Source organism: Cervus canadensis, chromosome 29 (genome assembly GCF_019320065.1).
Source record: "Cervus canadensis isolate Bull #8, Minnesota chromosome 29, ASM1932006v1, whole genome shotgun sequence".
NCBI classification, from domain to species: domain Eukaryota; kingdom Metazoa; phylum Chordata; class Mammalia; order Artiodactyla; family Cervidae; genus Cervus; species Cervus canadensis.
Window position 1 is genome coordinate 21,735,459 of NC_057414.1, and position 16,298 is coordinate 21,751,756.

The following is a 16,298-nucleotide window of genomic DNA, read 5'->3' on the forward strand; positions in this document are numbered from 1 at the left end:
ATGGGGGAAGATGATATTTTAAGAGATAAGGCTTGGAATATTCAGAGGCAGCCAAGCTGTCATAGGGTCTTGAGTGCCTTGCTGAAGAGGTTAGGCTTTACTCCAAAGAACTCAGAAATATACTCACAACCCTCATCAATTTATCAATATGAATATGTTTTTACAAATAGCCTTGGGTCTAAATGGGTCAAACTATCCCACAAAATCATTCAATCTTGCCTTGCACCATTCTTGCCAACACTTTGTCTGCACATCTGAAGGCAGACTTCTAGACTGAGATCTTCCTGAATTCTTCCTCATTCTGTTTTAACCACATTTCAAAACTCTCTCTAGAGTACTAAGTACTTTTGCCAAAGGCTTTCCTAGTCCCCTTGCTACTTTCCTTCAAAATCTTTGAATATCACTTATCTGATTCACAGCCTAGCAGTTGACCAATTTTTATTATCGTCAGTGATATGTTATTAAAATAATTTTCCTTTTATTTTCCCTCTCCTTTCCTTTCATGTTGCCTTCAAGTCTCTGAAAGCATCTTTGTGCATGTGAGATACATCTATTATTTATTAATTCAGGATTTCATTTACATCTTTAGCATGAGGGGTCATACTAACCTTTCTGTCTATATCAAAACTTCTCTGGCCTTCTGCTCCCGACTGTGTATCCTTCTTGTACAATTGATCCAGCATCCCCTCAAACAGAAATTTTAGAAGCAGCCCCTCTGCACATGCACCTCAATGCAAGCATGCTCATAATAAATGAGTTTGGAGTACCATGACATTCTGAAGTGCCTGAAGAATTCACCTATGTTTCAGGAACTTCTACAGTGAATTGAATTTTATTGCAAAGATTTTCTTTGAAAGTCAGTGATCCATTAGCTATCAGACTCAACATTAAAATCAGTTTGCACATCTACCTGTGGAAGCAATGATTTCCTCAAGCTTGGGGTAAGGCTCTAGAAGCGAGGTACCTCTGTGTCCCAGATGGACTTTCACTTCCTTGTAAAATCTTCTAGACAAACAAGTGAATGTTCCAATAGAAATGCATCTTCATGTGTTTATTCATCAAGAAACTCTTGAGCAGTATAACATGCTTAGCTCTGTGCTAAATGCTGGTTAAACAGAGATGCACAGCCATGACCTCCAAATCAAGAGATGAGTCAACAGGCAAGTGCAGCAGATTATAATAAAGACTGCAGTAGTGTTTAAAGGGTTTCTTTGGAGGACAGAAGAGGGGTGCTCATCCAGACTGAGACGAAGATGGGCTTCTTGGACTTAGAAGACTAGGGAAAACAAAACCACATTGCCACAAAATATAAAGTACTTAAACAGCCCCTTGCATGGTTCGAAAATAAACACTGGGCAACGGGTGGCTAATTAATCTACTTCTCCAGAAAACAGAGGACACTGTGGGGACACCAGGAGTGTGACACCAGTCCCTGTTTCCTGAAATGCTGGTGGGTTTTGAGCAAGGACATCACACTAGCTTTGGAACTGACTCTGGAAAGACTATTTCCACCATGGAGATGGTTGTGGCAGATGAACGGATACTAAGAAGATGAGCCAATAAAATTCCCACTTAACTCACTGGCTCTGATTTTTCACTTAAACAATTTTGAATTTTGAGAAGTGGTTCCCTGCCTATCTTTCATTTAATAAAGGTGAAACTAGAAACACAAACATTTTGCCACGTCTTAATAGAAATTCTTCGTGGATTGGGGGGTGGGGTGGCAGAGAGAGGTGCTTCTTTTCCATTTATCTGATTCCCCAGGAGTTATTTCCCCTTGGCCTCTTGCTCCTTCTTCTCATTTCCCCCCAATTGTTGATGAGTGGAGACAGGAACTGGACATGTTCAGCCTAGTTCTCGCCTCCCTGTTGCTCTAGGAGTCAGGACACCCACTGGATAAACCCTTTCTGGGGTGCCTCCTGCCCTAAACTGCATAGGAAGCCTTAGTAGAGATCCTCCATGAGGTGCCCTGGTTCAATTGTGATTGGCTGCATAAATTGACCTAATTTGGGTGTTCAGTATTATGAATATGATTGTCACATACATAAGCCATGTTCTCTGGCATCATCTTTACCAATATTCATATTAACATTCTGGTCTCCACTGGCTTGATCTCTTCATCTGCCTCCTAACTGATTCTCAATGCAGCTGGGGGAAAACAAGGGTGTCATTTGTAGGCTCTCAAACCCTGACAGTTATCATAATAAATTAATATATTGATCCCCGAGAGATTAACCATCTCAGGTATGCTGATACAGCCAATGTTTTGAACCTACAAAACAGAGGATCTGACTCTCAGCGACATGGACAAACCGGAAGCCAGACTGCAATGAGGGTATGAAGCCAACCCACAAAGCAGCGGCAAGGAGACAGAAGGGGCGAGTTCCCACAGCAGCCCAGCTCCTGGACAGCTGACCCTGGGTCCCAGCGCCCGTTTGCTTCAGGTTCTATGACCCGTCTAGAAAGCTCACTAATGCTGATAGACAGGTGTTACTTCACAAAGCATGGAACCAGCACAGTTGCACAGAACCCCCAATTCAGAAGCAGCTGAGAATTCACGTTCTGTGGCCACCATCTTCAAGTTCTTCATAATTTCATCCTTGAATTTAAGCTTTCTAGGTGAGGTTCAACGGGACAGAGGACCACACGTCGGGACTGCCCAACACAACTCCCACTTCTTCCTCCCTCTCTAGGATGGGTTCTCAGCTCTCTGTTCCGCAGTCCCTGAAAGCAGTGACAATGGCCACCCTGTGTCTCCAGCAGGGTCCTGTGCACAGACACGGGGAGGTGGGGTTTGGACACGCAGGCTCTGGGTGTTTCCAGGTGGAGCATGGCCATGCCACCCCCAGCCCCCAGCAGGCGGCGTGCAGGCGCAGTCCTCAGTGATCCAGGGACCCAGTGGGGAGAGTGCAGTCCCCTGGGCTGCCCATCTGCTGTGGATTGGGTCAGTGGGCTCGAGGGACCCTGCCCAGCCAGGTCACAGCACCTCAGTCAGGGCACATGGGAGCCCTGCAGTCAGTGGGCCAGGCGCATGTGCAAGTGTGTGTGTAGGGGGTGGTCTGCATTCACCCTAGGAGTATCGCCACGGCCAAAGGAGTGACATTAAATAGGAAATAAAAACATCAAGATAGGTGGAGAAAGAGACCCCAGAAGAGAGGCAAAAGCTCTATGGTTTCACTCCTTTAAAAACCAGATTTTTTAAACAAGGATCCCACACTCATCTTACCCCGAGTTCTGCAAATTACAAGCCAGTCCCGCCAGGAGATTTCTTTGATCTGCAGTCAGAGGAGTCCTAACTAACACATAATATGTCTTCCACATGGCTCTGTATTTTGAGCAATTCTTTATAAGCCTCTTCCACACGAGACAGTGCCATTTTGTAAATTGTTCAACTGGCTTGGAAGCATTTGCTCAAATCCCCTTCCCAAACTGAACGGCAGACTCTCTCTGGACCTTGTTTTATTTGCCTCTTGCTCCTTTCATGCTGCAAGCTACACTCCAGACACAGAATTCACACTCACTATATGTTTATGAAACCAGTGTCAATATTATCAGTCATTAAGACAAGAATGTTTTCAAGCATCATCACATCTTATCCAGCCCTAATGACAGACAAGAGAGAGGGCTTAGACTATCAGCAATTTATCAACAGCTGCCTGCTTAAAGCTACCTTCAGTTCTAGGTTAAAGCGGGAGGGTGGAAGCAGATAAATACTCTTCCACAGACAACCCCAACCTTTACGTCTGCTTATATAAATCTGATCTGCAACAGTTTGCAAGTACTTTTTCCATTTAACCTCAAATGCCAAAATATTCAACAACAGATGCTGCATAGCTTAAATTCTTTTGCCTGTTTATCAAGAATGTGAACTTTATAATATGGGTTGTAGAATAAAGGGGGGAAGAGACAGTGCAATCAGAGTTTCTAGTTGAAGAGAGAGAGGAAGAGAGAGAAGGTGAGAGTGTGTGTGTTAAATGATCAACAGCCAGAGAGGAAGAGGGAGATGCAGGGGAGAGAGAAAGAAAAGGAAGACAAATGGAAAGAAAAAGAAAGAAGAAGGGAAGGTCGGGGGAGGACAGAAACGAAAAGCAGTCATAACCACTAGGTTTCATCAGACTCAGCTATGACTTATTCAAGATTTACCCCTGAAAAAGGACAATGCCGCCAACCTCCCAGGGTTATGGTGGGAATCAGATGAGATGACATATGTGAACACACGCACAAGGTGCCTTGCACTTACTTAATGACTGTTGTTGAAGCTGGGAGAGTATTTTTCCATCTCCGTGAGAAAAACAAAACAAACCAAAGCTCCTTACATGGGCATCAGTCACCAGGAGAGCCCATCTGAGAGGATTTGCACTAATTAGCATCGTTCAAGAAACTGTTGCCTTGTGTTCTGCCTGTTAACAGAAGTGTTAGCAGTGTTCACTTCTACCCAGATGTAGCCAATTCCATGAACAACACCATGTCTAGCAAAGCTTTAAACATTAAAGAAAAAAAAAAATTAGTTCAAGCTGTCTGATTCTCCTGGTCCATCTCCCTCTATAAATGATTCAGTTACAAGTGGAAAACTCAACGACAAAATGTATGCCTTGAAACAGACACATAGTTGGGTACCTCAGTCACAAGGCTGAGATTCAAGCCAACTCATGGACTGCCTCTTCCTTGTCCTTCATCATTGTACCACCAATAATACTGTCTTCACTTTTATAGCATTTGATAGCTTAAAACAGTGATGTATATTCCTTTAATAATTCTTCACAATAACACTACTGGATAAATGTTGAAGGTGATATTGACCCAATTGTAGTATGTAAAAATACAGAAGTGACAATCCACCAGTAAGGAAATCAGGTCTAAACCCCAACTCACCAAGTCCTTGGTCAAATTTTTCATCTCCGCTGCAATGCCTCCCCACACAACACTGATGAAATCCAAGATTTTCCTGATTTTATTGAGGTTAACATGACTGACCAGGAAAATTATGTTAAGAAAATTATTATCATTATTTATAATTTTGGGGGAAGATGTATTTTCAGAGTCTGTGGACATCAGAAATGTTATTTGAACTCATATTTTTTGCAGTGGGGACTTTCAAACTCCACAAAAGATGAAGCTACAACCTAGCACATATGGCAAGAGAGGTACTGGCAAACAAGCTCACTCACCTGGTGCAACCACTATCATTTTATGAAGTAAGATCATTCTGAACAAAATGCATTAAGATCAGTTCCCTGCATTGCTCCTCAGATTTACAGCAGTAGATCACATGCACCAGCAGGGGCTTGATATTCCGTGGAATTATATTAATGTTTACGTTCCTTTTTTGTTTTGTTTTAGAAATATATTCAAGTCTTCTTTTAAAAACTGAGCAATAGTGTTTTTTCTTTATTTGCCTCATGGAGCTTTTTTAAAACCACAAATATTACATATATAAATGCCCACTAGAGGAGACACAAACAATACTGAATTCATAGCAATGAGTGAATGTCCTTTTTCACCCATCCCCATGGTTAATAAGGTGAAGAGTCTGCATGCTTGCCATGTCACTGCATTTACATAAATACATGTATAGATATTTATATAAATTAGCCAAGTGATGATACTATATATACTGTTCTGTAACTTGGTTATATGTCTTTTTCTTTTTTTCTCTCAAAAGTATTTATTTTAGTATGGGTGTGTATATGCATGTGCACATGTGTGTGCATACATATGCTCAGAACTTCAAACCACTGTATTCTATTCCATGAAACAATACTCCAAATAAATTAAATCATTCCACTACTGCCAGACACTTGGGATGTTTTTGGTTTTCAGTGAATACAAATAATGTAGCAAACATATCCATGTACATGCATTTTTTTCTCCCTCAAAAGCATATACTTGGAACATATTTCAAGAAGTAAAGTCAATGGAATCAAGAGAATCTCTCTAAGACCCTTCAGATTTACTTTAAAAGTAGATCGATTTTGTCAAACTGCCATTAAAAACTTTCACCCATTTACCTCTCAGTCATGCATGAGGCTGTTTACCCCAACCTCACTGAGCCAGAATACAATCAATATTATAAGATTCTCCTCTAATCTAATGCATGAATATGGTGACTTAGTCACTGTATATTATTTCTCATCATCAGTATGTCATCTCTGCAGAAGAATACTGCTAGAGTGCTGTGTGTCCTTGAGTAAGTAACTTAACCGTTCTGTGTCTCAATATGGTGACCTCTAAAATGGGGAGACTAATAATACCTAACTCAAAGGGTTATTTTCTGGTTTGTTTTGTTTTTTTTAATATAGATATTGCCTCTTTTTCAGTGTGACATCTGTTTCCTCTTTGGCTGACTCAGTCAGTGAGTGATCGCTGACGCTTACAGGTGCCAGGTACCATTGTAGTGGATGGGAAAGAGCAGAGAGACATGACCAAATGGTCACTCTCACAGAGCTTATGAGGAGACAGATAATACAGAAATACAAACACACGATGCATAATGTTCTGAGAGGCTGGGTTAAGACAAATAAAGGAGGGCACAGGACTGAGAAGTCCTAGGGGTCTCCTTCTGACCGAGCGATCAGATTAAGTCTCTGAGGACGGCAGAGACTTGAGTGGAGGCCTGAAGGAAATGAGCATGGAGGCGGGCTGGGGGAGCCCACGCACACAGCCCCAGACAGGAATGTGGCTGGCATGTGCGGGAAGGGCGCGGAGTAAGGCGCTGGCGCAGAGCGAGTTGAGCGGAGACGAGAGAGAAAAGCTGAGAGGAGTCAGGGGCTGTTCTGTTCCCATTAGACGGGAGGAGTAATGGGAATTTGTCCTGAATGCTGACAAAAGCCAGAGCACTGGCCTCTAAATTGTTCCAAACACAGAGGGGGGCTGAAACTTTTAGCATCATATCCCAGCAGATACCAGGAGAGTGGCCATGAGTGGGGTCCTCTTGCTGTCTGAGAAGGGCTTTCAGAGAACAGATGCCCACCTCAGCCACCAGCACGTCCATCACAGTTCTAATGAGATGGAGGAAACTGGAGCCCATTAGACAGAGTGAAGTAAGCCAGAAAGAAAAACACCAATACTGTATACTAACACATATATATGGAATTTAGAAAGATGGTAACGATAACCCTATATGCAAGACAGAAAAAGAGACACAGATGTATAGAACAGACTTTTGGACTCTGGGAGAAGGCGAGGGTGGGATGATCTGAGAGAATAGCATTGAAACATGTATATTATCAAGTGTGAAACAGATCGCCAGCCCAGGTTGGATGCATGAGACAAGTGCTCAGGGCTGGTGCACTGGGATGACCCAGAGGGATGGGATGGGGAGGGAGGTGGGAGGGGGGCTCAGGATGGGGAACACACATAAATCCATGGCTGATTCATATCAATGTATGGCAAAAGCCACTAAAATACTGTAAAGTAATTAGCCTCCAACTAATATATATAAATGAAAAAAAATAAAAATAAAAAACCAAACACAAGCCAACAGACAAAGCTGAAGGCGGCCATCTAGACATGGGACCATGCCCTGACCCACAAGCACATCTTCTTCCTTCTACCCCAAAGTCAGACTCAGAGCATTTTTATTCTTCTCTGATGCACAGTGTCCTTGCCTGCTGACCCCACCAGAGACAGGAAGCCTGGCCCGGGTCAGTCACCAGAAAAGCATGAAGGACCTGTGATAGGAGCACCAATAACCCGGGCAGGGGGGCAGCTCACAGGCAGCCTCGCCCCTAGAGCAGCCAGCCTACCTCTGCAGATGGTGCCGTTGCCCACGTAGCCCGGTTTGCAGGTGCAGCTGTGCCCCTGGACGGTGTTGGTGCAGATGGCGTTCTCATCGCAGTTGTGCTGCCCGCTGCCACAGTCGTCGTGCTCTGTTTGCAGGGCAAGAAAGAGAGACACCTTTTCGTGAGTTGGAATCTCTGACATTGGAAAAGGTAAGAATGAAAGTGACTCCCACGCATTGGGACTTTGAAGTCTCAACAACCCTAGAAGATGTATGTTATTATCCTCACTTTGCACAGAAGCAGACGGAGTGTCAGAGAAGTCAAGAGATTTAGCCAAGTAGCAATGATTGCTAAGTGTTGCTCTAAGGTCACTGCTTCTTTAATGGCTGCAAAGGTTTCTGCGGAGGCTCCAAAGCCAGGTTCTCAAGGGGTGGGGGAGAGGGGTGTTCAATCCTGCATCTTTTCTTCCTCCTAGAAACATTTGACAATGTCCGAGGAGATGTTCGGTTGTCGCGCTTTGAGAAAGGAGATGCTCTCGGCATCTAGTGGATGGAGGGCAGGGATGCTGCTAAGCGTTCGACAAGGCAGAGGACAGCGCGCCACAACAAAGAATTCAACCTGTCTGATATGTCAACAGTCCCAAGGCCAGGAAACTTTTCTGCAAAGTTGAGAAAAAGAAAAGGAAAAGAAACAAACCCACAGGAGAGAGTCCATGGCCTCTGTAGAACATGTCGGTTGGAAACCTTGGAAGCTTCCTGGGTAAAATCTGAAACTGGCCTTCAAACAAAGAGAGCAAGGAGAGACCAAAGAAAGAGGCAGACACTCCAGTTTGCTAGACACAGATTTAATAAGCAAGGGGACTCACATGTGAGACTGGTCTTGGGCAGGTGCAAGACCAGTAGATCTCTGCACTTGCCCACCAGAATCTGAAAAGTTTATATAGAGGCCTTAATGGGGTTCGGTCCTGCATTCCATCCTGATGGTCTCAACAATGCCTTGCTCTTTCAGGGTTGTGTCCTTGAAACAGCTCTGACTGTGGGAACAGTGGGCAGAATATGTATTACAAGGACAGGGATTGCATGTGGAGGCTCTGATTGCCAGGCCTCAGCTGGTGATCCAAACACCTGTCACATCCTCTCAATATCCTTCTCCAAAAGAACAAGGAGGGTAAAACTAAAGAGGAAGGCCCAGCTCCTCAGCCTGGCAGAGCAGCACTAACCATTTTCACAGGGTTCAGAACTTAACCACCGTGCTGATGCCTGATGTGTAGTAATATGGTTACATATATTCAAATAGCCACAGCATCCTTAATTCACAGGACACAGGGGAAAATATATCTAACACTATGAAATGGACTGAAAGATTCCAAGTTAGAAATCAAGATTTCACAGATAACTACACTCTCCCCTTATCACTGGGAACTTTTTATATTCACCTAAATGACTGCTCTGTAAATAAATACTACGGGAAAGTTTATGCCCTTTACTCCCTTTAACATCTGCTACTATGACTTAGAAATTTTAAGAGGAAAAATCAAGTAGGGTTATTGAAGTCATAAGACTATAAAACAAAAGTTGAAATCCCAACTAGAAACCTCAAAGAAAACAACACTAAGTGAACGTAACTAAACACTCAATATATTTGTTATGCAAACTATTAGATCAATGTAGCAATCAAGTGAAATAACGTCTATCTTCATTATTTTTTTATTTTAAATTTCCTAAGAGGAACTAGGTTAAAGAGTCCTAGAGAAAAGTTAAATTCTGCAAAGTAGAGCTGTTTCAGTCACCCACAAGCAATAAGGTCAAGTAGATACTTGCCCATTGCTCTTAACACCTTGCATTTTTTCAAAGAAAATGTGTCTTAAGGCCAGAAGACAAACTCAAACTGTCAGAGAGACACGTGCACAGGTTAGCAAGCAGTGTGAGGGGAGGAGATTTATGAAGACACACCTCTAGTCAGTGCTCAAATCATCTTCAGGTTGTTCCAGAAATAGTAGAGCCCTGTGAATGTCCGACCACATTTACAGACCTAGCAAGCACCTCATAAGTACAGGTGCAATACCAGAAAACGTCAAGAAGACAAAAACGTCTAAGAATAAAGGATTAGACCCCAAGAGTTTTCAATATACTTATTTAAATCCACTTAATAAAAAATCATTAGAGTCTGTATTGGGAATACAAATGAGTAGATACGGTCCCTGCTCACATGAATGTTTTAATAGAGGTCACCAGACAGCAATATGTCACTAACCAGAACACAGGGGAGAAGCTATAAGAGTTATAAGTAGGTGACCTTATATTTTATCATATAAACAGAACATATTTTAGAGTGAAAGGGGACTTTGTTAATAAGTACACTGGAATAAGAGGCATAACTCAGAACGACCTAGGCAAACGAGCACGTGTGCTCATGTTTGCTAAGAGAAACAAAGAGAAACCGAAAAGAAGTTCACTAGAGCGAAGAAATGCCTTCCAATAGGCAGAAAATTTTTTCTTGAAAGATATGGTATTCAAACTAGCCTTTGAAAAACGGTCATGGCTTTCTCAGCCAGAAATGCTCAAGAAGGGCACTCCAGGTAAAACAACAGTGTGGAGAAATATATGATTTTCTGCAACATTCCAGAAGTCTAGCCCATTGCTATCTTTCCAGTTTCCAACCATCCCACTCACATCATCAGCTTAATAAAGTCATACTTAACAAATAGAATTGAAAGATACTGAAAATGTACAATGTAATAATTTGATATACATTCAGAAAGGATTATCCCATTGGGTTAATTAACACACCTATCCTGTTATCACTGAGGAAGGCTTTCTTACCTCTCCTTGATATTCTTGGGAACTCTGCATTCAAATGGAAATATCTTTCCTTTTCTCCTTTGCTTTTTGCTTCTCTTCTTTTCACAGCAATTCCTAAGACCTCCTGAGACAGCCATTATGCTTTTTTGCATTTCTTTTTCTTGGGGATGGTCTTGCTCACTGTCTCCTGTCTCACTGTCTCAATGTCACAAACCATTCTTTGGCAATGCCAAAGAATGCCCAAACTACTGCACAATTGCACTCATCTCACACGCTAGTAAAGTAGTGCTCAAAATTCTCCAAGCCAGGCTTCACTAATACATGAGCTGTAAATTACCAGATGTTTAAGCTGGTTTTAGAAGAGGCAGAGGAACCAGAGATCAAATTGCCAACATCTATTGGATCATCAAAAAAGCAAGAGAGTTCCAGAAAAACATCCATTTCTGCTTTATTGACTATGCCAAAGTTTTTGACTGTGTGGATCACAGCAAACTGTAGAAAATTCTGAAAGAGATGGGAATACCAGACCACCTGACATGCCTCTTCAGAAATCTGTATGCAGGTCAGGAAACAGTAAGAATCAGACATGGAACAACAGACTGGTTCCAAATAGGAAAAGAAGTATGTCAAGGCTGTATATTGTCACCCTGCTTATTTAACTTAAATGCAGAGTACATCATGAGAAATGCTGGGCTGGATAAAGCACAAGCTGGAATCAAGATTGCTGGGAGAAATATTAGTAACCTCAGATATGCAGATGGCACTACCATTAGGGTAGAAAGCGAAGAAGAACTAAAAAGCCTCTTGATGAAAGTGAAAGAGGAGAGTGAAAAAGTTGGCTTAAAGCTCAACATTCAGAAAACTAAGATCATGGCATCTGGTCCAATCACTTCATGGCAAACAGATGGGGAAACAGTAGAAAGAGTAGCAGACTATTTTGGGGGGGCTCCAAAATCAGTGCGGATGGTGACTACAGCCATGAAATTAAAAGACGCTTGCTACTTGGAAGAAAAGTTATGACCAACCTAGACAGCATATTAAAAAGCAGAGACATTACTTTGCCAACAAAGGTCTGTCCAGTCAAAGCTATGTATTTTCCAGTGGTCATGTATGGATGTGAGAGTTGGACTATAAAGAAAGCTGAGTGCCGAAGAATTGATGCTTTTGAACTGTGGTGTTGGAGAAGACTCTTGAGAGTCCCTTGGACTACAAGGAGATCCAACCAGTCCATCCTAAAGAAAATCAGTCCTGAATATTCATTGGAAGGACTGATGCTGAAGCTGAAACTCCAGTACTTTGGCCACCTGATGTGAAAAGATGACTCATACAAAAGACCCTGATACTGGGAAAGATTGAAGGCAGAAGGACAAGGGGCTGGCAGAGGATGAGATGGTTGGATGCCATCACTGACTCAACGGGCATGAGTTTGAGTAAACTCCAGGAGCTGGTGATGAACAGGGAGGCCTGGCGTGCTGCAGTCCATGGGGTCACAAAGAATCAGACACGGCTGAGCAACTGAACTGAACTGACCCTGTTATCTCCCAATATTCTTGAGGCAAACCCCTTTCTCTGATGAGGTGGACTGATCACTCTCTTGCAAATGTATAAGTTAATTACTACCTCTTTAGCTTGTCATGAGGTTCCTGGACTCAAAGTACTCTCACAATGAAGTGAAAAATCTATGCTTTTGTCTGGCTTCAAATACCATTTCATATGAACACTCTTGCCATGCAGGCTTCCATGTACTCTTGACACCATATGAATTTAACCCATCTTGGAGCTTTTAATAAATTTAATATCTTTCATCACTTTGGAGGCAATGATATTACAATATATGGTGATGAGACTTGCAAGTTTTATCATGAATGCCCAATGAACTAGTTAACTTTGAGGAGACAAACTGTAGCAAATCTTCGATAACCCAGACTTTACCTCCCTCTACTTCATATGTGTTGTGCTAAGTCACTTCAGTCATGTCAGACTCTTTGCAATCACATGGACTGTAGCCTACCAGGCTCCTCTGTCCATGGGATTCTCTAAGCAAAAATACTGGAGTGGGTTGCCATGCCCTCCTCCAGGGGATCTTCCCAAGCCAGGGATCAAACCCGGGTTTCTTATGTTTCCTGCACTAGCAGGTGTATTCTTTACCACTAGCTCCACCTGGGAAGCCCTCTCTCACATAGTAATAGTGAATCCAAAGTGCTCAGCACTGAGCTAAATGGTGGCAGTATCGGTTTAGTTACTAAGTTGTGTCCGATTTCTGTGACCCCATGGACTGCAGCCCATCAGGCTTCTCTGTCCATGGGATTTCCCAGGCAAGAATACTGGAGTGGATTGCCATTTCCTTCTTCAACTGAGCTAAATATTATCACATATATGTCATTTAATTCTCCCAACAACCACATGAAATATACTCATTTTACAATGAAGGAATGAAGACATTATTACATTTAAAGATTGCATTATTAAATACTCTAACATCACAAAACTACTAAGTGGAGGAGTTTGGACTCGTGCCTATAGACACTGGGGAAGTGATTGCATGATGCCAAGAATAAAGACTGTCTTTTCCTGTACTGGCCCCAAATACCCACTGAAAATCCAATCTATCCCCAAAGGGCAAGAGTTTCAAAACATTTCCCCCTTATTATCTTTAGTCACGCCTAAGTTTTCAAAGTATTCAGCACCTTCAAAACTATGTTTGACAGAGATGGTCACAGAAGAAATGGTCTCCTCCTAAAAATCTCAAATTCCCTTCCAGCTGCTGGAGATGCTGTAGACAGTGTGAGACAAGCATTTGTGAGAGGTGGCAGGACATAGAGGCAAGAGGTTCTAGAAGCACACAGCCTGGGTTAGATGATCCTGGATATGCCACTTAGTAGCTATAGGCATTTGAGTGACTCAAACAGCCAGTCTTAGCTTCCATATGTAAAATGTGAATAGGATACAACCCATCTCCTAGGGTTGTGATGAGGACTCAGTTAATATAGATATGACATTTATTACAGCAGAGTAACTGGTAAGTGCTCAATAAGTGTAAACTAGTTCACTATCATTGCTACTACTACTACTAGTAGTGTTACTCCTTTTTCCCACTATTAGTTACTTGTGAGCAGACTTCATTGTTGAATGGCAGTTAAGCTGGTTAAGAAAACCTTCTTTAAGGGATGGAAGTTCAGGCAGGAAAGCTGTGAACAGACAGAACTCCGAATACACTTAAATAAGAATACCTCTTTGAAGATATTGGGTTTCCCTGATAGCTCGGTTGATAACGGATCCGCCTGCAACGCAGGAGACCCCGGTTTGATTCCTGGGTCGGGAAGATCCACTGGAGAAGGGATAGGCTACCCACTCCAGTATTCTTGGGCTTCCCTTGTGGCTTTTCTGGTAAAGAATCTGCCTACAATGCAAGAGACCTGGGTTCGATCCCTGGGCTGGGAAGATTCCCTGGAGAAGGGAATGGCTACCCACTCCAGAATTCTGGCCTGGAAAATTCCATGGACTGTATAGTCCATGGGGTCACAAAGAGTCGGACAGGACTGAGTGACTTTCACTTTTGAAGATATTAAACAAAGAAACATTTGCTTAGCTTCAATTATAGTTCCCAAGAAACAAGACTATACATTGGGAAGCTGAAGGATTTATGTTTAGGATTGTTGACATACAAACCAGCTTGATTATAGTAAATTTGGAGTATCAAACCTCTCAAGACAAAGAACTAATGATTTGGCATCAAACTCTCCATACTGATGATAATTAATGTTATGTTGGCTAATATTTAATTTAATTTAATTAATATTTAATTAATTAGTTGGCTAATACTTAATGAGTGTTCATTAAGCATTGTCATTATCACATGGATCCTTTCTCCTTTCTTCTCTTTTTCATGGGATGACTCAGGACGCCCATACACTTCTGTAACATTGTAATCAATCACCATTTTCAATTAACATACTTTTTCTTAGTGAAGTAAGCAGGATCCAAGCAAGCTACTGAAACAGTCACTACAGCCGTGACTGCAAAAGTCTTAATTTGGGATCTACTGCGCTTACAGCTTCACTGGGGTTCAAAGGTGATCTAGTTTGCATTTCACAAAAAAAAAAAGTTTTAGTGACTCACTTTGGGATATGCCAAGCAGGTCTTTATAAGTCATGTTTTCACAGATGAAATTGGAGTTTGGAGGCATCGATAAGTATATAGAGGGTAGTAGTTGCTATGTCAAAGGGACTCGAATTCCCAATACCTCATTCTTTCTCCGCATTCTTTCCAAACCCCCAGAGTAGTTATGAAGCATTCAAACATCTACAATGTGGTCACAATGCAGATAATTTCTTTTTACCTTAAAAAAAAAAAAAAAAAAGGGAACTACAACGTACCGGAAGGCTGGCAAAAAGTAGTTACAAAGTGTCCCTGATCTCCCTCCAGCCCAGTTTCTCATCCATAGCGCGCGTCTTATATAGCTGGCGGTTCAGTATCTAAACCAGGAAATGACATCCGTGCATCACTGCTACAGTAGTCTTTACAGGACGTTAGTCAGTTCATACCTATGTTTTTCAACTGCAGCTCACGTGTGTTATGTATATACGGGTTGTAGTTTCTCAGCAATATGAACTGATATAAATATTGTTAACACAACCACCACAATCATGCTATGTCTTTGCTGTTTATACTTATCCACACTATCCTCATCACCCCCAATTCCTGGCCCCTATCAACCGCTAATCTGGTTCTCCATAGTTGTCATTTAGACAATGTTATACCATGGCATTACACAGTTAAGTAAACTTTGAGACTTACTTTTCAAAAAATAGATTTAATGCCCCTGAGTTGCATTCAGACTGTTGTAGCGTCAACAGCTCATCCCTTTTTTACTGCTGTGTAGTAGTCCATTGGAATGATGTATCAGTTTGTTCAACCATTCACATGCTGAAGGGACTTGGATTGTTTCCTGTGCTTCACAGCTCTGAAAAAAGGTGCTGCAAACATCTGTGCACAGGTTTTTATGTGGCTATATTTTCATTACTCTGGGATAAATATCCAAGAGTGTGATTATAGGGGCATCTGGTAAGTGACTGTTCTGTTTTGTAAGAAACTACCAAATGAACTTCCAGAATGGCTGTACTATTTTACATTCCCACTGTCAATGCATGAGTGATCATTTCTCTACATCATTGCTAGCACTTGGAACTGTCATTTTTACGACTGTAGTCATTCATATTGTGTGTGTTATGATACCGCATTGAGATCTTAATTTGCCATTTTACTAATAGCCAGTGATGATAGCATCTTTCCACATGTTCCTTTGCCATCTATATCTTTGGTGAAATGTCTTTTGCTGATTGTACTACTGGGTCTTTTTTTCTTTTCTGTTGAGTTTTGAGAATTCTTCATATATTCCAGATATAAAGCCTTCATTGGATATGTGATTTGCAGATATTTTCACAGTCTCTAGCTTGTATTTTCATCCTGGTTGCAGCCTTTCACAATGCAAAAATGTTTTACTTTTGATGAAATTCAATTTACCTATTTTTCATTTTATTAATAGTGCATTAGATATCACATGTAAGAACTCCTTCTCTAGCCCTAGATCTCAAAGATTTCCTCCCATTTTTTCCTTAACAGTTTTGTACTTCTACCTCTTAGATTATAAATTCATGACCCATTTAGAATTTATTTTTGCATATGGTAAGAAGTTTAGGTTTTGGCCTATGCATGTCATTTGTTGAAGAGGCCACTTTTCCTTCACTGAATTGCAAAAGCTTGTGCCAAAACCAGT

General features: G+C 41.8%; 1 protein-coding gene across 2 annotated transcripts in view; it reads right to left on the reverse strand.

Annotated features, from left to right (window-relative positions):
* The window catches only part of NELL1 (neural EGFL like 1), a 1,014,750-nt gene that overhangs the window by 372,479 nt on the left and 625,973 nt on the right, over positions 1–16,298 (reverse strand). For both annotated transcript variants that reach the window (XM_043452361.1, XM_043452360.1), the window contains exon 14: positions 7,746–7,868. In XM_043452361.1, coding sequence (XP_043308296.1) covers positions 7,746–7,868 — 123 coding nt within the window. The remainder of the gene's footprint in view (positions 1–7,745; positions 7,869–16,298) is intronic.